Below are 22941 nucleotides of genomic sequence, written 5' to 3'. Positions count from 1 at the left end.
ATCTATCCATCCATCTAGAACAGTTTTTATCATTTCAATATTTTTTAATTCTCAAAACATTGAATAAAAGGGATCCATCTGGATTGGATCCGTTGACCTGGATTTATGTTAATCAGGCCAGGGAAGTTATCATCTAGTGCAGGTAAGATATAAGCTGCTTATATCCTTTTAACAGGGTTAGGGTTAGCATGTGCATGTAATTGTAACAGATTTTGAAAATGAGAAGAATAAGGTTGTTTGTAAAATAAATAAATAATAAATGTGGAAGTAACAATTAACTTTTACATTAGCTGGCCTCGGGATCCAGAATTGAAATTCTGGAGAAGTTGTTTTTTATGTATTATTTTAATTCACTCGTCATAAGACTTATGTGCTTTTTAACCTTATGGAGGTGTCTACAAGTCACAGTAAGCTATTCGACCTTTCACCCCCAATGACTGCTGTCCTCCCTGCTGGACTTTTAGATCTAACCACAACAATCTCTTATCCCGCTCTGGTGGAGTTCTTACATCCTCCAAGTAGAAATGTTTCTGAACTCCACTAAAACACAAACGCTGTGTTACACATGCGACATTCATTTACAGACAGAGGTGTGATAGTTTGTGTATGGGGCGGCAGAAGACTGATCTTCTGGTATAAAATGTTGCAGATTAAAAACTTTTCCTGCGTAATTTTAATTACTGTAAACAGAACGTTAGATGTACCTCCTCACAGTTGAGATATAAAGTGGAGTATTTTAATGTGTAATTCTCAGAGGAGGAACTGCCCCTGTGCTTTCTGACGCAGCCAGGGGAACGCTAGTGCGCATGCTCGTATCTTCGCGGACTGAGAAACAGACCTCACAACAGGAAAAAAGTGTTAAAGACAAAGGAAACGGACAGCATTTAGGATAAGCAAAACCAGCTCACATACCGTTTAACCCACCTTTTAAAGGTTCAGCTGACCCACCACCGGCTGGAACCGGGTGCGTAAGTGCTCGTTGCAGAAAATTGAAGTTAAACGAAGGCGTTGTGTTTGTGTTGGCTGTAGAGACGGAGTTACATAGAAAACATCCACAGGACTAACGACAAAATATGTTGCCAACATGGATTTGTTACTTCTGAGTGTGTTTTTAGAGTCCATCAGCGGCTGACTGCTTAGTGTCAGTGTTAGCTCTGTTATTACTGTGACCTGTGTTTGGCTGCTGTCACATTTAGCTAGTTCTCTGAACAGCTTGCTTGCTCTATACAGAACTAGCTGCTGGAGATGTGAACTTACTGCTTATTTTGAGGTCCACTGGCAGAATTAGAGTGTAGGCTATTTTTATTGCATTTTAGCCATCTAGAAACATCTTCAGTAAATTCGGCATTACTTTGGGGGGTATTGTTTTATTACTTTTGCCTCAAGAAATCACTTTATAGTTGTCAGAAATTCTGCTGGAAATTTGACATTTATACTGTGCTGCAGAAAAGGTATTTACCCCCCTAGAGATTTCTTGTCTTTTGCTTGTTTCCACACTTAAATGTTTCACGTCATCAGACATATTTTAGTATGAGCCATATATCACCTAAGTAAATACAAAATGCAGTTTTTTTTTAACAGTTATTTCATTCATTAAGAGCAAAATCTGCCCAGACTACCTGACCCTTAATGAAAAAACAATTTCCCCCAAAATCTAACTGGTTGTTCCATGTTTTTTGGTGACAGCTGCCCTCAGGCGTTTTTCATACCTGGCAATGAGTCTTGTTACATTGCATTGGGGTAGTTTTTGCCTTTTTTAGCTTTACAGAGTTGTTTTAATGCACCCACATTGAAGGGTTATTGAACATGAAGTTCATGCTACGATGTCTCAATCGGATCAGCTTGGCTTCATTTGGATTATTTTCTTTCTTTCCTTTTTTGAGCCATTCAGAAGTGCAATTGTTGGTGTTCATCAGATCGTTGGCCTTAAGCTTAAAGTCACAAACTGATGGCCGGACATTTCCCTTCATCATTTTACTGTAGACAGCAACATTTATTATGGTGTCAGCAATTGTTGCAAGTTGTGGAGGTCCTGAAGCACCAAAACAGCCCCAGACCATCACACTACCACCACCATGTTTGAGTGTCATCCTGTGGGGCTTTTTCTTGAAAAACATGCTAGTTTTACAACAGAGGTAACGTGACTCACACCTTTCAAAAAGTTCATATTTTGTCTCGTCGGTCCACAGAATGTTTTCCCAAAAGTCTTGGGAGCCATCAAAATGTTTTTGGTGAATATGGGATGGGCTTTGTGTTCTTTTTGATCATCAGTGCTTTTGGCCTTTTCCCACCTACACTATATTGCCAAAAGTATTTGTCTGTCTGCTTTTACAGGTACATGAACTTTGATGACATCCTATTGTTAATATATAAGGTCTAGTTTGTTGATGGACCCACCGTTACCAGCAATAGCTACTTTAACTATTCTGTAAACATTTTGCACAAACGTTTTGAGTATTTTTTATAAATGTCAGCTTCTGCTCTTATCATCCCAAAGGTGTTCAAAAAGGTTAAGGTCAGGAGCAGGCCATTCAAGTTTCTCCACACCAAATTTTATAAACCTGCAGCCATAGAAGTGATTGTAACAGGGGAATTCATTGATTTGGTGATGTCACCCAATACGGGCAATATAGTGTATGTCATTTCTGGCCAGTCTATTTCCTGTTGTTGAATCATGAGTAACTTTAACTGTTGAAGTACAGGGGTTGGACAATGAAACTGAAACACCTGGTTTTAGACCACAATAATTTATTAGTATGGTGTAAAGCCTCCTTTTGCGGCCAATACAGCATCAATACATCTTGGGAATGAAATATACAAGTCCTGCACAGTGGTCAGAGGGATTTTAAGCCATTCTTCTTGCAGGATAGTGGCCAGGTCACTACGTGATACTGGTGGAGGAAAACGTTTCCTGACTCGCTCCTCCAAAACACCCCAAAGTGGCTCAATAATATTTAGATCTGGTGACTGTGCAGGCCATGGGAGATGTTCAACTTCACTTTCATGTTAATCAAACCAAACTTTCACCAGTCTTGCTGTTGGTATTGGTGCATTGTCATCCTGATACACGGCACCGTCTTCAGGATACAATGTTTGAACCAATGGATGCAGATGGTCCTCAAGAATAGTTTGGTAGTCCTTGGCAGTGACGCGCCCATCTAGCACAAGTATTGGGCCAAGGGAATGCCATGATATGGCAGCCCAAACCATCACTGATCCACCCCCATGCTTCACTCTGGGCATGCAACAGTCTGGGTGGTACGCTTCTTTGGGGCTTCTCCACACCGTAACTCTCCCGGATGTGGGGAAAACAGTAAAGGTAGACTCATCAGAGAACATTACATGTTTCACATTGTCCACAGCCCAAGATTTGTGCTCCTTGCACCATTGAAACCAACGTTTGGCATTGGCATGAGTGACCAAAGTTTTGGCTATTGCAGCCCGGCCGTGTATATTGACCCTGTGGAGCTCCCGACGGACAGTTCTGGTGGAAACAGGAGAGTTGAGGTGCACATTTAATTCTGCCGTGATTTGGGCAGCCGTGGTTTTATGTTTTTTGGATACAATCCGGGTTAGCACTCAAACATCCCTTTCAGACAGCTTCCTCTTGCGTCCACAGTTAATCCTGTTGGATGTGGTTCGTCCTTCTTGGTGGTATGCTGACATTACCCTGGATACCGTGGCTCTTGATACATCACAAAGACTTGCTGTCTTGGTCACAGATGCACCAGCAAGACGTGCACCAACAATTTGTCCTCTTTTGAACTCTGGTATGTCACCCATAATGTTGTGTGCATTTCAATATTTTGAGCAAAACTGTGCTCTTACCCTGCTAATTGAACCTTCACACTCTGCTCTTACTGGTGCAATGTGCAATCAATGCAGACTGGCTACCAGGCTGGTCCAATTTAGTCATGAAACCTCCCACACTAAAATGACAAGTGTTTCATTGTCCAACCCCTGTAAGGCCGTGCAGTGCTTTACATATTGTACCGGGTGGGTACTTTTCTGCCTTCCTGGATGAGTCGTCATTGTTGGAGTACCAAAGCTTTAATCGTATTTTTTCTGGTTATCTTTGATAGTAAAATTTGTTTAATCTAGATCATTTAAGGGTGACAAAAATGAGAAAACAAAAGATTTAATCAGAATCAGTGTAAAAGATGTATAATAAATAGAATAAATGTAGTTCATGAAAATAGAATATTTCCTTTTATGTTTAACATTCTAACCTGGTTTTAACATCTGTTTCCAGTGATGGAGAACATAATGCTCAGCATTCTGGTGATGGAAAGTCTTGCAGAACAGAAGGCTTGGTGACTGGGGGAACACAACTGTCAACGCACACAAACACTCACAGGATGGAGGAAGTGGAAACACACAACAGAGGGATGACAATTTAATTTATGATTTTGTTGGAGGATCCTATTTTTATCATACTTCTTTTTTCCTTCAAATTCTGTCCTGAATTCTACTTTCTACATCCACTTCTGTTGAAAGAGGTGGTTTTTATTCACCTTGCACCGTCCACCTCTCTCTGAGAGCCTACATAGCAACACAGACTCCTCTCTTCCCAGAGGTTGAGGGGCTGCCATGGGAACAGCGGTCCTGCCACCAATGTAGCTTTCTGAAAGTGGTAGTGGTGGAGCTGGAGGAGGAGGACGTGGTGGAGGTGAACGTCCAGGGATGGGGAGTACTCCATATCCAGCCAGTGAGTGGAAGGAGAAGGGCCGAGGTGGACTGCAGGAGCTGGGCTGCATGCCCTGGAAGGTCAGCAAGCAGAAAGGTGGTGGAGGAGGGGAAGCAGTTTTGGGAGCAGAGGAGAGGAGGTGCAAAGATCCGAGGGACAGTCAGCCCCAGCAGGATCTCTCATCCTCCTCTTCCTCACTCACCCCACCAGCTCCCCAGCAAACATCTCCAACAACTCCGGCCATATATCATGAGAAGCAGCGAAGGGAGCTGTGTGCATTGCATGCGCTCAATAATGTCTTCCAGGATGGGACAGCCTTCAGTCGGGACATCCTGCAGGAAATATACCAAAGGTGAGGGAGCTGGTCTTATAAAACGCAGCAGTGTTTAAAGTGCCTTTAAAAAGTAGTTATAAATCTAGGACTTTTCTACTTTTCACCACTGGATTTTATGTGATAGACCAACACAAGGTAGCACATAATTGTGAGGTGAAATGGTAATGATAAATGGTTTAAAAAAGAAAAAAACTGATAAATGTGGGATGCATTTTTATCTAGCCCCTGGAGTCAATACTTTCTTGAGATCTCTTTCTCTGCGGGGTGTGTCTCAAACATCTTTGCACATCTAGCGACCGGAATGTTTACCCATACTACTTTACAAGATACCTACATTTCTCAATTGGTTGTATTTCTGGACTTTGACTGGCCATTCCAACAAATGAACTTGCTTTGATAGTTTCATCATAGCTCTGGTTGTATGTTTAGAGTCATTGTCAAGTTAAGTCCTTTGCAGCATCTAGAGATTTTCCTCTAGAATTGTTCCATATTTGGCTCCATTTATCTTCCCATTAGCTCTTACGAGCTTCACTGGCCCTGCTTAAGGAAAGCATCCCCACAGCATGATGATGCCAGCACTATGTTTCAGTGTGGGCATGGTGTGTTCCAGGTGATGTGTAGTATTCGTTTTGCTCTTCATGTTTAAGGCGTATCAGAGTAAACGGGGTATGTACAAATGCACTTTGTACAATTTGTAAAAGGCTTACATTTTTAGAAAACCACATATCCTTATACTTTCACTTCATTGTTAGGCACTACTTTGTGTTAATCGGTTGCATAAAATTCCAATACAAACCAAGTGAACTTAAAATGTTGTGGACAAATTGTAGTGGATTTCTTATTTTCAACATGTTTCAGGCTATGTCCCAGCACTTTGGTGACACCTCACAAAAAGAGCATGCTGGGAAATGGGAACTATGATGTAAATGTCATCATGGCGGCCTTGCAGACCCGAGGGTTTGAGGCAGTTTGGTGGGATAAAAGAAGGTACGTACGGCAATTTCTTTGTCTTAAATGATTTAACTCTAATCTCAAGTGCGGATTCCAAACAATTACCTAATTATTTATTAAACAACGGTAGACCCAAAAATGAAATGCATTCCTCTAAACCTCCAGAAACAGACAGAATACATCCAATTCTTAACTATAAAGTAAGTGGACAGTCGTTTACCAGTTTGGTAAACAACCAAAGCTACTTTACCAGCCTTGCTATGTTTGATGTGCCAACACCATAAAGGTTTGAAAATATTCATCTATATTAGAATTTGTCCTAAGTCTTCTAATTTATTTATTTGTGCACGTCAGTAAAGCAATCAATGTTGGACCTTTAATGGGTGCTTAGCGTGAGCATCGACATCTCTATGGTCACATACAGTCACTGACAAAGGAACACCCCATTGAGTCTCTCGTATGATGATGGTGGATTCTCTGCCCACTCTTTAAAGCATTGCTTGAGTTCATGGATGTTTGCAGATTTTCTGCACTGACCGCAGGATTCCAACGGGGTTGAGGTCTGGACTTTGACTGGACCTTTGCAACACTTTGATTATTGACTTATTGGTTTAGATTTACAGCTCTGTTTCTTCCAAGCTTCCACTGTCAGGCAGATGGTCTCACATTTGAATCTTGAATACTTTCGTATACAGACGACTTCAAGGTGCCACAGTGCAGTGGCAGAAAATCTAGTCCAAATAATTGCCCCTCCACCAACTTGCTTGGTAACTGATGTAAGGTGTTTGAGCTTATATGCTGTGCTGGATTTTCTTTAAATATGCTGCTTTGAATTATTATTTTTTAAGTGAGTAGAGGTTTTCCTCAAGGGTTAATTAAGGAAACTCATTTGAATAAGCCATACTCTTTACATGTTTTTTCTAATCAAACCATAGACCCGTAGAGTCTGAAACAGAGCTTAGGGATTTTTTGCAATATTTCTGAGGGTTGCACAGTCTCACATAGAGATTTTTCTGGGACTTCCACTCTGGAAAACACGGAATAGCTGTAATAAATGGCCTTAAAGGGAAGCGATAATTGCTTTTCTAAGGGCATTGATGATGTCTTACCATCATCAGTGTCCAACATTGTGTTGACACACACCTGTATGTTCGAGACCGGCAAATTGCCATAACTTCTGCTTTTGTAGAGGTGGTCATACTGGTGGTTCTTTAAGCTCATAATCATTAGCTCTTAATTAGCAGCTACTGGGGGCTGCTTTTCTTAAGTCCTGTAGATGGAGCAAAAGTGTACTTAGTTTTCTCCATGATTGTATTAAAAGTCACCTCCTCTCCTCTTTAACTTTGTATTTTTTTTAAGGATTAAGTTTGACAAAACAGATAACTTTTAATAGATCTCATGTTCCTCCTGGGGACAGTTTCACTGTGTTTCTGACATGGTCCAGGCCTGCAAACAAGCTCGTCATTGAAAGAAGTCACCAGGTGTAGAGTTTGTTTGCAGTACTTTTTTCCAGGCTATAATGTTTTGAATAAGCCCTTTTCTCGGTGTGTGTGATGACTGAAGCGCTGTCAGTACATTGGGCGATTAGTCTCAGATACGGCAGGGATGTTCTTTTGACATAGGAAACTGCGGACTTGGACCTTAACTCACAAAGTGGAAAGTATTGCATAAACAAAGAAGGGACTCTTGTGTTTTAGTCGAGATTATAGAATTTATGAAGACAATGTTTGAATTGTATTGCTAGGCAAGTGAAAAAGGTAGAAGTTTGTAATCCTATAAATTCAAATTGTTCTATAATTAGATAAGTTGGTAACATTTTTATTTTTCTCATTGCCTTTTTTGTGCAGTCAGCACAGTTGTCATAAAAGTAAACAGCAATTTCAATATGATCCAGTTTATTGATATAGCTCCAATGTTTTTGCCTCGGTCTTTTTGAATATCACTTTTAACAATACCTATTTATGTATTTTTAAAAATAAGACAGTAAAAGGTATGTCTCCTGAAAGGAGCTAAGCTTTTGAAAAGATTATTGTTGGTATTACCGTACATACTTTTAGCTCTATTTGTTATCCTGTAGTACTCTTTGGGATCTCTAGCAGCCCTGAAGATATGCCATGCTTTTCTTTAGAAGATAATAGAAAAACTACCAAGATGAATATTTTAAAACTTGAAGAAGACACCAACATATCTTTGTTGAGGGTACACTGTCTGAACTGTTAGAGCAACATGTTTTGTCTTGGAATTAAAAGATCCTGGAACACCAAGACAAACAAATCCAACACATTTATTGAAAATAAGGCAAACATTGACATGAAGTAATCAAACCCAAAGAATTTCATAAGATATAAATATTTGCTGTGCCACACATGAAGAGTTGCTCTTCAGTAACTCCAGTTTGTTTGGAATGCAGCAGTAGCCCTTCTAGCAGGATTATGCATTATTATAAAACCTTTATTGATGGTTAGATTGACATTGTGGTCTAAAACTAGATCAACAGAACCGTTATCTTTATTTTACCTCTATCTTAGATCCAGTGGTTAAACAGCATCATGCTGTCATTGAGATTTTTGTGTATCTGTAGTGCATGTTTTCACTGCTGTCTTAGTTTGTTTTCCAAAATGGTCCATGAGGGGGCTGGGCTGAAGCAGCCCAAAATACAAAAACTTCTTATTTGGATCCACATGTTTCGTTGTTTTTTCTCGTTTGTTTCTAATCTTGAATGAGAACTCATGAGAACAGGAAACCTCTCAAATAACTCTAACATCTGCTGTCTTCACTATAATCCTGTAAACCAAATGTAAACAGGAGGTTAGGTCTTTATAGAGTCTTTCTGCTTCCTCCACTGAAACTAAACTAATCAACTGAGTCTTCAAAGATATCAGTAATGAGTCAGCAGTTCCATTAGTGGACAAAGTCTCAGAAAGCCTTTTTTTTGTCAGCATTTGTGCTTTCTTAATTATCAGTACTGGATCGTTAATAGCATCAGGAGCCACGGCCTTTTCTTCTGCTAAAATCAGTTCCTGCCTTTCTAGGCTTGACAAAAACAGTAACAAAATCACTCTTATTAATCAACTGACGACATAAACACTACTCTCTTTTTGTTACTTTGTGATGTAGCACGCAGTTTTGTACATATTACATTCAGTATTATCAGTTTTATACAAAGTTAATAAAACTGGATTTTAAATGAGGTGGAAGAACGGTTCGTAAGCACCACTCAAAGCTTTTAAAGGAACGTTGAATATCAGGACAAATCTGATAATGGCTGTGTTCCAAGTGAATTCAGCACATTGATTTCACTTGTGGTTCGATAGTGGGTGTGTATTTTGCTGTGAACATTTTGCAACCCAAAACACTGTTATTTTTTGTTGAATTTGTATATATTTCTATTGTAAATATTGTTGCTTTATTACTTTTTTAAGCATTTTAAAGCGGCTCATTACAAATTTCTGCTTGTTGATTAAAATGTTAAAACTGATTTAAAGACAATTGTGTTCCTTTGCATAACCTCCAAACACTCTGTAGTTTAACCATTTGTTTTATAATGTTCTTGGCTTAAGTAGCTTTTTTTCCTCCCCAGGGATGTAGGCAGCATCGAACTCTCCAACGTGGAGGGCTTTATCCTGAACGTACCGTCCAATCTGCGCTGGGGGCCCCTCCGGTTGCCACTTAAACGCCAGCACTGGATTGGAGTCAGGGAGGTGGGAGGAGTCTACTACAACTTAGATTCTAAGCTACGCAACCCTCAGCATATTGGCAGTCCTGATGAGCTCAGGTGAGACTGGCAGCATGGAATGAAAATGTGTTCTCAATGCAGGTAAAATAACATATTTTGTGTTTAGTCTTGCTTTAAGCCATTTTGAGCGCACTACCGCTTCTGTTGCTGCTCATGTTTCAATTTTTACTTATCGCTCACTGACTTGGAGATTTTTCCAGTACAGCAGGCCTAAAAGTGATATTTTTGTGAGCTGTTAATTTGATAGTTGAAATTAACAGTTATACAGTACCGTGTAAAAATATTTATGCCTCTTGAACGTTTTTCACTATTTATCATGTTGGAAGCACAAACGTTCGATTATTTTATTGAAAAAATGATACATTGTTTTCCAGAATGTTTACAAATCTGAAGTGTTACGTGTAAAGGTACATCTCAGTACATTAGAATATTATCCATCCATCCATTTGCTATACCAGCTTCTTCCATAGTGGGTCGTGGGGAAGCTGGTGCCTATCTCCAGCAGTCTATGGGCGAGAGCCGGGGTACACCCTGGATGGGACGCCAGTCCATCGCAGGGCCACACAGAGACACACATGACAAACAACCATTCACACCTAAGGGCAACTTAGAGAGACCAATGAACCTAACAGTTATGGTTTTGGGCTGTGGGAGAAGCTGGAGTACCCGGAGAGAACCCACGCATGCATGGGGAGAACATGCAAACTCCATGCAGAAAGACCCCCGGCTGGGAGTCAAACCCTGGACCTACTTGCTGTTAGGCAACAGTGCAACCAACTACACCACCATTAGCATATTATTGAAATGTTAATTTGTTTCACTAAGTCAGTTTGCTAAGTGAAACACGTTATATAGATTAATTACACAGACAATTTTTTTTTCAAGCTTTTAGTTCTGTACATTATGATGATTTTCTACCTACAGTTAATGAAAACACAGCAGTTAAGATTAGATTATTACATCAGACTAATAAAAAACATTTTTAATACAGAAATGGGGGCTTAACCAAAAATATGTTTAATGCTTGCCTTAAAGTTGTTATTTTCAAAAGGTACTTTTAGCCTGACAAACGAGCATCGTCGGGAGGCATATCTTATTTCCTGACATGTACCTATGTTTGTATTAAACCTCTTTTACTTTGATACCCCTAGATAAAATTCTTTGCAACCATTTGCGTTTAGAAGTCACCTAATTTGGAAAATAGACTCAGTGTGTGGCGGAAGCTGTCCCTGAAAAATGCTGGTTGCACAATTAAGACGAGGGGATGCTTTCTACAGCGAGATCAGGAAAGCTGGTTGAGTTAATGGGAAGATAGATGCAGCTAAATACATGGAAATCTTGGAAGAAAATTTGTTAGAGGTTGCAAATGACTTGAGAGCAGGGCGGAGATTTACCTTCGAGCAGGACAACAACCCCAAAATATGAAAAAGTTCAAAGGTATCAATATATTTTGCTAGGCACTGTATGTTCTCTCAGCTCAAGATTTTTTTTCATCATGTGTTCCTATTAAGGCAAATAAAAATAAGTGTCATTGCTTTGTAACACTCTAGTCTGTTTGCTTCTGTGCCTAGTTTTGTGTGTTTGTAATGTAGCTTTGAAATTTAAACCGAAGGTTGGATAAGTGAAACCACGCCTTCACAGTGGAATGTGCTGGATTGAAGGGATTCTACTTTTCTTTCTTAGCCTGTTTGTGTATGTCAATCCAATTCAGTTCAAAAATACTTTATTAATCCCAAAGGGACATTAAATGTTTTTGTAGCTCATTATATAGGTTTCTTTAAAGAGCCGTTGTAGATGCTGATGGCTGTGGGCAGGAAGGATCTCCTGTAGCGATCTTACAGCAGATCTGAAGAAGCCTCTGACTGAAGAGACTCTGTTGTTACACCACAGTCACATGAAGAGGATGCTCAGGGTTCTCCATAATGTTCTTCATTTTATGAAGAATCTCTGTTAGACCCTATGACTGCAGATACATCTGGGTATTTCTGCAGATGACAGGAGTCTGTCTTGTACTGGAAGTCTGAGGTGTTCAGAGTGAAAAGGAATGGTGAGAGAACAGTCCCCTGTGGTGCTCCTGGGCTGCTGACTACCTGGTTAGACTCACAACCCTTCAGTCTCACAAACTGTGGTCTGTTTGTCAGGTAGTCTTTGATCCAGGAGATTGCTGAAGCCTCCACCTGAGTCTTCTGGAGTTTCTGATAAAGCAAATCAGCTTGAATTGTGTTCAATGCACTGGAGAAATCAAAGAACATGATCCTCACAGTGCTGCTGTCCAGATGACAGTGGGTTTGTGATTCAGAAAGATAACAGAATCTTTTTTTTAAAAGATTAGGTTTTTGTAATTTCTACCTCTGTGCCTGTTCATTGGCAGCTGGAACACACTGTCTAAAGTGATAAACACATGACTGTCTCTTTCTGGTGGGCCAGTAATAGAGGACTGAGAGGGATATCACAATGTTACCCAACTAAACATTTGGGACGAAATCTCACAGGCTCCAACAGCTAAAACAATAAAATAAAATACTTCAGCGCAGCTTCAACTCATTTCGCACATTTTAATTAGCCTTGGGTTGTTTTTCCTTAAATGTCTATGTATGTTTTTTTTATTACTCATAATTGGCTGTCCTGTTTGCTTTACCACAAATCCAGGAAGTTTCTCCGTCAGCAACTACGAGGGAAGAACTGTGAACTCCTGCTGGTTGTCTCAGAAGAAGTGGAGGTGCACCAAACATGGCGCTCTGATGGCTAAAAGCAACCAACTGCATCAGTCAAATGGGCGTGTGGCGCCATTAACAGGAGAGGAGGCAGCATTGTGCACAACCAGTCGCATCGATGCACCCTTGCAGTTGTAGCTCTCTCTTCACGCCCATCCTCGCCTCTTTTGTTGGGTTTTGTTTACACGGCCATCACTGAACACTTATCTGAGACACAAAGTAATGAAGGAGGCAAACACTTTACAGATATAATCAAAGAATCACAGTTCGTTCTTATAATACAGCTGAGACTATCCTGTTCTTGCCTGTGTGTTTTTATACATATTGATGCCTATTTTTCTGTGTCTGTTATGGGAGTTTTGGATCCAAGAAAAATGCAGATTTTTACGTTTTGATGTTCACTATTAAGTGACAGTGTTTTTTTCCCCTCCTTTTTCTTTGTTTTAATTTACTCTATATTTCCCATCCTTAACTTCTCACCTAAGTGCATCCTTGCTTCATTGTTACTATACTTCTTTCCCCCCATCTCTGTTTCATCAAATCACAGCAACAAAGCAATGCAACACTCAGGCCAAGTACTCCCTCCAGTGGACATTTGCTAAAGCTTGCTTATAACAATGAGTGACTTGGATCATCTAGTGTTTTAAAATTACTCTAACTGTAAAGGCTTCTGTAAATGAAAGACATATGTTAATTGTTTAGGAAGTATTGCACTACACACAAATATTGCCCATTAGTAAAAATATGTATATTTTTTGTGATCTTTTTAGGGTGATGCTAAAGACTGACTTCCTGTTTGGATCAAGTGCAGCAAAATTTATCCACCAATACATGATGTGGATGATTATTTTCTGAAGTCACGCAATCAGCCTTGTGTGAGTTATGATGTTTGATGACTTCAGATTTAAAGTTTAAAAACCCTGACTTTACACTAAAGGAAATATATGCTCGCTCTTCACCGTTCACATGCCTCTCTAAGTCCTGATTCATTGTTGCCAGGGTATATATTTTTTATTCTTTTTTGCCTAAATGACTTGTCCAAAGTGTCCCCACTGCAGCAGCCCTCTTAAGCACATGAACTCCACAGATTTTCCTAATTTTCAGGCTTTAATTCAATTTTTTTTTTTTGTCAAAACACAGCAGCCAAATACAGCTTTAATAGGAAATTACTGACTGTCCCAGCGAGTTATTTACTGGAATAAGTTGGGTCTAGATTGGAGGAATCACAGTATAAGGAAGATTTTTTAAGGTTAGTTAGGCGATGAATGTTGTTAGATTGCAGATCTGAAAGGACCTAAAGAGCAAAATGTTTTTGGCGGTATTAATCCAGAAAGTAGAATAAAAAGTGAAAGATGATAGCGAAGGCAAGGTGTCAGATGTCCAAACAAACTGGTGTTGCTTCTAAAGAAAGAACGAGTTAGTTTGTGTAGCTATTAAAAGTTCTTATCCTTGTCATAAACTCTTTGTATTATACATGTTTCTAGACATGTTAATAATTATATTGGCCTTAACTTGTTTACATAAAAATATCTGAACAATTCACAGTGGATTTTGCTGTTTGGCACCATATCAGTAGATAAAATCCAAAGAAACAGTTTATTATAATTTGAAAAGAGAAACGGTCAATGCTCTATTTTGCAGAGCAACTATTCTGTGATGAAGTTTCACATTTTCTGCCAAGGAATTTATGTTACACAATTTTTTTTAAACTGTATGTTTTTGTTTTTTATAAGCAATCAAAAGTTACAGGTTGTGCATGTTTTATTTCAAAATTGAATCAACATTGTCATACTCCAGGCCTGTCTGTAATCCTTTAATGTCACATTGTATCCATGTGAAACTGCATTGAACTGTCAGATGTTCTTATTAACTGAACACAGACACGGTGACCTGTGTTGCACATTTGCATTCATTGGCCTTTGCGTTATTGCCATGATAATCCATTAAGTCCTTTTCATTCGAGGAATCCTGATTGTCAGTGTACTTTATTTTTTCATAAAAAATAAAATGTTCATATTGTCACGTCATGTATCATTGTGTGTAAATCAGTAATAAAGGGCAAATTTGTACATTTATTTCACCAATTAGGTTCTGCGGCCCTTCAAAGGAATAAACTGTAGAGATGTATGGGTAATGTGGATCCAGTCATTTTAAATAGTAATGTGCTTTCCAAAAGTTTTAGTATCCCTTGAAACTTTTCCCCAAGTTGTGACAAAACCGCAAACATCAATGAGATATTCAAAGCATATGGGATCAATTTTTTTAAATGGGGTTTTGGTTGAATGACATCATGTGAAAAAGTTCAAGGAGTGTAAATACTTTCGCAAGTGACTAAATACTTCCATCGATGAGGTTCCCCTAGTTTAAAGGAGATGAAGGATGAGAGTACTACTACGGTTCGGCATCCAATAAATTACGAGGATGATGACGCAGCCAGCGGCGCGCGCCGACTCATCCTTCAGAGGAGCGCGCTTTCATGGCAGGAGCGCGCGCCGGTGTGCAGATGTGTCGCAGATTTTGTGAAGTCACTGGACGAGTGCGGAGGAAGTCCTGGATTAACTGGACTCTGAAAGTAGAATCAAACCGAAGCGGGAGAGGGGAGGACGGAGCCGAGGCAGCCGCCGCCAGTAGCAGTTACCGTTAGCTTAGTTTGTGAGGGAGAAGGACGTTACTTTACCGTTAAATCCCAACGGACGGCCGTGCGCACAGAGATGGAGCTCTCTGCCATTGGAGAGCAAGTGTTTGCCGTGGAATCAATTCTAAAGAAAAGGTTTAGAAAGGTAAGGGTTCAAAACTGGGACGTAAATTATTAAAGTGTTGAGCAGCGGGATAATGTCAGTGTACGTAGCGGTGTAATGTTTGTATTTTGGGAGGTAGGATGCTAAATAATGCCCCAGTGATTAGTAGCGCAGTTCTCGTTTAAACCTGGTTAGCTAATTAAAGGCTTTTTAAGGGGTGCAGGTGTCCCTTGAATAACGTAGAGACTGTTGTCACTGCGCAGCAGCTTATGGCGTCAGCTGTTTGACTCATTAAGCCCAGGATAAAACATTATCAGACCAACTGTTATAATGGGCCTGCGTGCCTGCTAAGTATTAGGTCTTGTGCCATGTTGTGTTGACATTAACAGGTGCGTACCTAGAACCTAAGGGTCCTTAGACCATTAAAGAGGCACCTGAGATACTCCTGGTCATTTCTATTTTATTTCTTAACCATATACTGGATATAGAGGTTATCTAATATGTGAGCACAGATGTAAAAGTAGCAAAATTAAACCCTTTCTTAGCAACACTAAACTTTGAACAGAGAGAAGAAAAACTGCTAATATAGCTGTTAACTAGAGATGGGGCAGTTATCAGTATCAAGGTATCCCAAGTTTTTAAAGAGTTTTAAAGCTGTTAAACATTTCTGTCATGTCATTAAAATGGTTTAAAGTCCCTTTAATGAGATGTTAGAGAAAATCCCAGATGACTGGGATGTTCTGTGACTGCATGGAGTGTAGAGTAATGCAGTGTTGCTCCACCCCCACTTGTTTCTGTGCACTGCCAGGTAGCTGCTTGAAAGAGGGCTCCTAAACTTTGCTGTCACTAAGAACAAGGATAATTTGGTGTGTTTGGAAATATTTCTTTTCACAGAAAGCATAGCCAGTTGTGATATAAAAACTAAAGGGATACCTCCACGCCATTACTTCAATTAAGATAAAAGTGTCTTGCAGCATGAAGGAACTGTGTCCACATCTCAACTATACCTTTCTGCATGAAGTTAGGATGTTCTTCCTGTGCATGTAAAAACATAAATGTCATGATAATTGGGCTCTTTACATGGCCCTTATTGCCCCCAACCGCGCACACATAAAAAGGATGGATAGAGTTTTTTGGACTACAGCTATGATTGACATGTTTGTTAACAGATGAATGGAGATGTCAAAAACCAGCTACTATCAGTAGTGTTACTCTGTCATGAGCAGAATGGTAAAAAGGTATTCTTCACAATAAGCACTTCAATTATGACATGAAATTATGAGTTTTCTAATTTCTTTCTTTTGTCTGTGTTACAATGAACCAAATACAATGTTTAAGGTAACATTTATATAAATGTAATAATCTTATTTTAGTTTACCAACAGTTGGAATAGCTGTTGCCTTTTCGTTTTAAATACAGTCAGATGATGTTATTCATTGTTCTTGTAAATTTTTATATAAACACAGTCAAACTATAAAATATTGACTCTGACTGTCTCATATTAGACTCATTTGAGTTCTGTGAATAGGGGAAGAATTACAACAGGCCTTACCTCTGTCCCTCCTAAGTGAGAACTGTTTTCATCGGAAATACCTCGAAGCTGTAATAAGAGAGTACTTTTTCTAGTCTGAACAATTTGGCAGGGCTCCTGAACACGTCTGCTGCCGTAAAACTGTTCTCCTTTGTCGAGGTCATAATGGTTTGAGTGACGGTCATCGATCTCTTCCTTTGATAAATACGAAATTTTCCATAACACCTACTACAAACTGTTTTGAAAAGAAAAAGTTTCCATGGGGCAACAACTAAAGAATGTTTTTAAACACTGATTAAACTGAATGTCTTTTTTTGCTATCCTTGGTTAAATGTTTAACTTTTTCCAGAGGCAAATATATTGCCGACCAGGAGTGGGTGATACTACATTGGATTGCGAAGAAACGGCATGTTTACAATCAGTCAAAGCAAAAACATTTTTGGTATAGTCTGTATGGCCTTTTCTATCCATTGCTGTTCCATATTGTTGCTCACCTGTTTTGCCTCTCATTATTTCTAGTGCCATAAGCTAGATTTTATTAAGTAATTGTGCACTTCAGCTTGTTGTTTACCTACTTTTAAATTAAAACATGTTGTCTAAGTTAGACAATATAGCTCTCTTTGAGTCTTTTTATCTCAGTAACAACTGAATAGTCCTGCACTAATAGTGCTTGTGTGGTGTTGGAGAAAGTTTGGATTTTCCAACCGGCCAATCACTGATCAGGGGAGGTGAATCTGAAAATCATCCGTTTCCAGTCAACAGTTGATTTCTTGATACACCTCTGTTTAGTTTGTCCTCATACATTAAATGTTAATTGCATATATTGATATTATATATGAAATGTTATTAATAGATGTTAATTACACTTGGCACAAATTGACAAGTTGCACAACCTGATTAAAGCTGTTTTTACATTAGAATTTCATGCATCAGCTTACAAGGAGAAATCAGTTGAAGCTGATGCAATACAGTAGAAATTAGGGGAGCAGAGATTGATCGGCCGGCCGATCCATCAGTCCCAATTTCCTTAATTTTGGGAGATCGATGATTGGTCATTGTGCAAGTTTTGTTTCTTTTTCAAATGTGATAAATGAAAGACTGAAGGAACTGCAATGCTCTAAACTTTTAATTTATATTTGACAGCACTGGCTCATGTGCAGTTAAAACATGCTTGTATTGTTTCACGCGTATTGTTCAATTTTTTTTGAATAAAATAAGATTAAAGGCGTATTGTTACCTTATAACACCTGACAGTGTCAGTTATTAAAAAAAATTGGAATCGGCAGGTCGGGCTTTTTAAAGATCGGTGATCGGACAGAAAACTGCAATCGCTGCACCCCTAATAAAAATGTCAAATATCACTACTTTTCATGAACATTATGGAGTGAGTGCATATTTTGTTCTGTAACGACAGTGTACTAAAAATAATGTGGTTTTAATGTAAGTCTATTGGGGGGGGGGGGATATGGACATAGTGGTGATAAGGGGAAGTATTTGGCGCTACATAAAAAAATAGCAATGTAGCAATGTAATTTTGTAGCACATCTTAGTGCTGTTCAACATTCTAATGCCCCATCCCCTTACTACCTGTTTTATGAATAATAATTTACTTTTTGTAAGAAATTATGAAAACCTTTAAATCACTATGCATTTGAAGACAATTAAGGGTTCAAATCCTGAAAGTATTTGAATGTTTAGTAGTTTTGTGCAAGTATGCAGCAGTTTAATGCCTTTCTGGGGAAACAAAAAAAAAAAAGAAAGAAAACATATTGATGTGTGATTATTTAACAGCAGTTTATACACAAAAGTATTTAGTTAAGTTTGAGGAGGGCACAGGTGTTAAAGGATTCTGTGTATTTGGATTACCAGACATCATCTACACGCTGTAGTTTTAAATTGTAGGTTGGCAGATGTTTAAAATGACTTCATACAGTAAACAACGAACCCAAGAGTTTTAGAAGAAAGTCTTATGAGTAGGTGGTATATTTTATATTTTAGCGATGTCCAATATATGGCAAATATTTGGAAGGTTAGTGTGTAATTAATTGTTCTACTAAGTGAAAAGTTAAATATCAAGATTTATTTATTAGATCACTAGCTGGTACGTCTGATTGTACTCCACATTCATCTTCTTATGCGATCTAGATAAGTTAAGGGAAGTTAGAGAAAGTGGTGACCTTTGAGAGCTTGGAGGTTATAACCGGATGACCTAACTCTGAGTGCTCTGGCTGGTATATGCAAAGCATTCACTACATATCATCTGATAAAAGAATTGCATCTCTTCAAATAATAACTCAATATGGACCCAACAGAAGATACATTTCAAGTTGCCAAGGCCTACAAGAAGAATCTGAACTGTGAAGCTTGATGAAATACTTTGTGGAGATGTAATGCTCTTTGTTATGAGTGCAGCAAACCAGTCATATTTCACAAAGGTTGCTGGCACCTTTCACCCAGTCATGAATAAACCGTTGCAGCAGTCTGCATGCTTCAATAAATGCAAAGCAATGATACAGAGCTACCCAAAAACTGTGTCACACAGGCATGCAGCTCTGAAAACTCGATTATGTTCTTTGATGATCATGATAACATTCTGCACATTTGATGCTGGTCTTAAACTTTTTCCCCACAGGGCAATGTGGAGTACCTGCTGAAGTGGAAAGGATGGCCTCCAAAGTGAGTATGTAGACTAACAGGATCTTTGATCTGAAGAGTGCCTCAGATTTACATTAAAATGAAAATGAAGTTATGTATATGTATAATAAAGCGACATGGGAACATGCAAACCGATCTAAAGCTGGTGAAAACCCAATTCAATTTTGTCCACATTTTGTCCTCCACATTGCCCTGTGTTTAGCTCCATCCATCTTCCCAGCAACTCTGACCAGCCACCATCATGCTCCACTGCAGGGGACGGTGCCTTCTTTGTCTAATTTTCAGATTTCTATTTATAAAAGATTTAGAAAACCATATATAGTCCGTTACAGATTTTGAGTCAGTCAGAATTAATTATGAGGAGGGGTTTGTCCCTTTAAAAATATACCATGTAGTCATTGATCATTTTTCTTAGTTTAAAATATCAGCTATTTTTAAAAGATATGTTTTTTTAAAAGCATCCTTCCTGGTGCGGAGCTGATGATGTAGGGGTTAAGCGCGCGACCATATACGGAGGCTACAGTCCTCGAAGTGGCTGTCCCGGGTTCGAGTCCTGGACCATGCGACATTTGCCAAATGTCTCCCCCTCTTTCCTGTCTGCCTACTGTCAAAAAATAAAAAAATAAAATAAAGGCCACTAGTGCTGAAAAAATAAATTTAAATAAAAGCATCCTTCCTATGTCTATAAAAGGAAAATAATAGGAAAAAATCACTGTGCAGAAAACTGAAAATATAGATAGAATGGTAAAAATCTTTAGACCCTCATGCAGCTACATAATTTGGATGAAATTACAGCCACATTGTCAGGATACATAGTTTGTGAACGATGATTTAATTTTACAGGAAAGTTGCCAGCAATCATGTAGTCATGATGTTGAAACAGAATAAAGAGAAAATCTTTTGGAATATCATGAAATCTGCAATTCTTCTGACTGAAGGCTGAAGCGTGCCAGTGAAAAAGCAGCATCTGTGGTCATATGAGGGTAGACTGGTGCACATTATAGTCACTTAAACATTTTTGAAGAAATGTGGACTTTGTTCTTATTTTCTCTTAAAAAACATTATTTTGTGACATCAGTAACAAAACATCCAAAGAGTTGGATAAAGAGAAGCAACAACAACAACAAAAAATAATATATACAAGCCATAAAGGTATGTGCACTCACCATTCACTTTGTTAGGTATACCCTGCTTGTACCAGGTTGGAACCCTTTTTGTTTTAGAACTTTCTTAATTCCTTAAATAAATGTAATAAGGTGTTAGAAACATTGCTCAGAAAACTTGGTCCATGTTGACGTTTTAGCATCACACAGTTGCTGCAGATCTGCCTTTTGTACCACATCCCAGAGGTGATCTATTGGATTGAGATCTGGTGACTGTGCAGGCCTTTGGAGCACAGTAAACTAATTTTCATGTTGAAGAAACCAGCTTGAGATGATCTCAGCTTTGTAACATGAAGCAATATCCTCGGGGAGCAGCCATCAGAAGATGGTCATAAATGGATGAATATGGTCAGCAACAAATCGCAGGTAAGTTAAGGTGTTTAAAAAGTGCTAAATGGGTATTAAGGGGCCCAACGTGTGGAAACCAAACATCCCCGGCACCATGACACCACCACCAGGAGCCTGAGCCATGGATACAAAGGTAAGGTAAGGTAAGGTAAGGTAAGTTTATTTATATAGCGCTTTTCAGTAGCAAGACATTCAAAGCGCTGTACATGAAGAAGAACAATTACAATACAATCACAAAGAAAATAAACACAGAAGGTAGATAACATTGATAATCCTTTAGGTTTTCCTGGTAAGAGCTGGTTCTAAACCAATCTTTCTAAAGAGGTAATTATATCATTAAGTCCTTTATGTAAGGCAAAGCATCTTGTGCTAAGAGAGAATGATCCTTGGGTTCACTGGTATAATGCAGTTGTAGTCCCATAATAACAGTCATTTGCATCCTTTGAAATTTAACTAAGCAATCACTGAGTTCTGACTAAGGGAGCGGAGTCACTGGTGTAAAAACAGCTTTTGTTCAACTAGTAATATTTTCCTTTCACTAGTAACCCTTCTGAGAAATCTAAAAATCTATGAAAAGGAGAAGAAATTAAATCCACATTTAGGTTAAAAAAAATACGGGGAAAAAAAATCATATTTCACACTTTGAGACATTACAGTTTGAGACATTGAAAAAAAAAAAAAAAACTCAGCATGGGAAAGCAACACACATAAGCAAAGATTTTGCAGGGGCATGGTGGAGTTGTGAGGGTGCAAATATTTAAGTATGAGTGTGTGTGCAAATAATTAGACTGTCAACACTGACGAAGGTGCCACTGTCCTTGAAAAAGAGATGGAAGTTTTATCAAACGGCCATACAGTTCAGTTCACAGATGAGGGGGGTTGCTGGGGCTGAGCGTCGTATTTACAGAACATCCAGGAGAAATGTTTTGATAAGAAGCCTGTGAAGGCCGTATCGGGTCGCCTGAATTAGACAAACAATAAATGTTTTGGTTCAGGCCAGCTGTGAAGTCTTACTGGCATTCTCAATTTCAAATCCACATAGCCAAATTTCTGGTACTTTTAGTAGATCCTGAGCAAACAACTTTCTCCAAGATTAAATCATATCACCTTTGAGTCCGGGAAATGTAGCCAGCCTAAGATTCTGTTGAAGGATCGCGTCCAGCTTGTGATTCTGCTCTCTTAACATATCAGTCTGAGTGCCGAGAGCTCTAAAGATCCCTTCAAACATCCTAGGCAACTTTGGAGTGCTTTGACGGCTGCCGATGTTTTACGAATCTTTCGATAAGCCAGGTAACCGCCAACTCCAAAATGCAGAAATCCTGCTATCAGAAATCCAATTATGTACGAATCTTCCACGTCCTCGACTGACATTATTGTCAGACACACAATCTTCCACTGCTGCCAGGAATCCATTGCGTATCCGGAGAAGAACGTCCCGTCTGGACAAGAGGGTTCCCCTTTACCCTGTCTTCCCGTCGAGAAAATTTGATCAACTGCGTTGAGAGACCAGCTGACCAAATCCATAATGAACAATTTAGGAGGATATGCAAATAGAGGCTCTAAGAAGAACATAGACAAAAAGCTGAAGTCAGGCAAAAAAAAAGCAAGCTTTCATGTTGTTTATGTCAAATTCTGACCTTACCGTCTGAATGTTGCAGCTCAAGGCTCATCCGACCAGCCAATGTTTCTCCACTCTGTTATTGTCCAACTTTGGTGAGCCAGTGTGAATTGTAGCGTCTGTTGATGTTTCTTAGCTGCTAGGAGTGGCACCCGGTGTGCTTTTCTGTTGCTGTTGTTCATCTTCAAGGTTAAAAAACACATTCTGCTCACTATACAGTATATGTTCTCTGTTTTGGACTATTCTCTCTAAACTCTCGAGATGATTGTGAATCAAAATTGCAAAAGGTTATCAGTTTCTGAAATGCTCAGACTAGGCCTTCTGGCAAAAACAACTATGGCACATTTAAAGTCACTTAAATCCATTTGCTGTTCTAAAAGTCAGTTCTAAAATTAAGGATGAATAAATAAATAAATAAGTAAGATTGTCAGCAAATTGGATAAAAAAGGAAAGACATCCTAATTGA

The 22941-nt window shown here is 39.0% G+C and overlaps 2 protein-coding genes across 6 annotated transcripts in view; both read left to right on the top strand.

The window, feature by feature from the left end:
* Window positions 1-796: 796 nt before the first annotated feature.
* Window positions 797-14491, top strand: josd1 (Josephin domain containing 1). 2 transcript variants are annotated; one of them, XM_047378154.1, is made up of 5 exons: window positions 797-964; window positions 4253-5039; window positions 5880-6008; window positions 9553-9747; window positions 12358-14491. In XM_047378154.1, exons 2-5 carry the CDS (start codon window positions 4684-4686, stop codon window positions 12455-12457), a joined length of 780 nt encoding a protein of 259 aa, XP_047234110.1. In that variant the 5' UTR covers window positions 797-964; window positions 4253-4683; the 3' UTR covers window positions 12458-14491. The 2 variants fall into 2 exon arrangements, with proteins under 2 accessions (XP_047234110.1, XP_047234111.1); XM_047378155.1 differs by having other exon boundaries at window positions 797-968.
* Window positions 14492-14864: 373 nt separating this feature from the next.
* The window catches only part of cbx7b (chromobox homolog 7b), a 31806-nt gene continuing 23729 nt past the window's right edge, over window positions 14865-22941 (top strand). For 2 of the 4 annotated variants that reach the window (XR_007040119.1, XM_047378167.1), the window contains exons 1-2: window positions 14865-15202; window positions 19324-19367. Coding sequence is in view for 3 of the 4 variants with exons in the window: in XM_047378167.1 (XP_047234123.1) it covers window positions 15134-15202; window positions 19324-19367 (113 nt within the window). In the remaining variant the exon portion in view is untranslated. The remainder of the gene's footprint in view (window positions 15203-19323; window positions 19368-22941) is intronic. The other 2 variants (XM_047378169.1, XM_047378168.1) reach the window with 1 other exon arrangement.

The sequence above is a fragment of the Girardinichthys multiradiatus genome, chromosome 10 (genome assembly GCF_021462225.1).
Source record: "Girardinichthys multiradiatus isolate DD_20200921_A chromosome 10, DD_fGirMul_XY1, whole genome shotgun sequence".
Taxonomy (NCBI): Eukaryota; Metazoa; Chordata; class Actinopteri; order Cyprinodontiformes; family Goodeidae; genus Girardinichthys; species Girardinichthys multiradiatus.
This window is presented reverse-complemented; position numbering and strand designations above follow the sequence as displayed.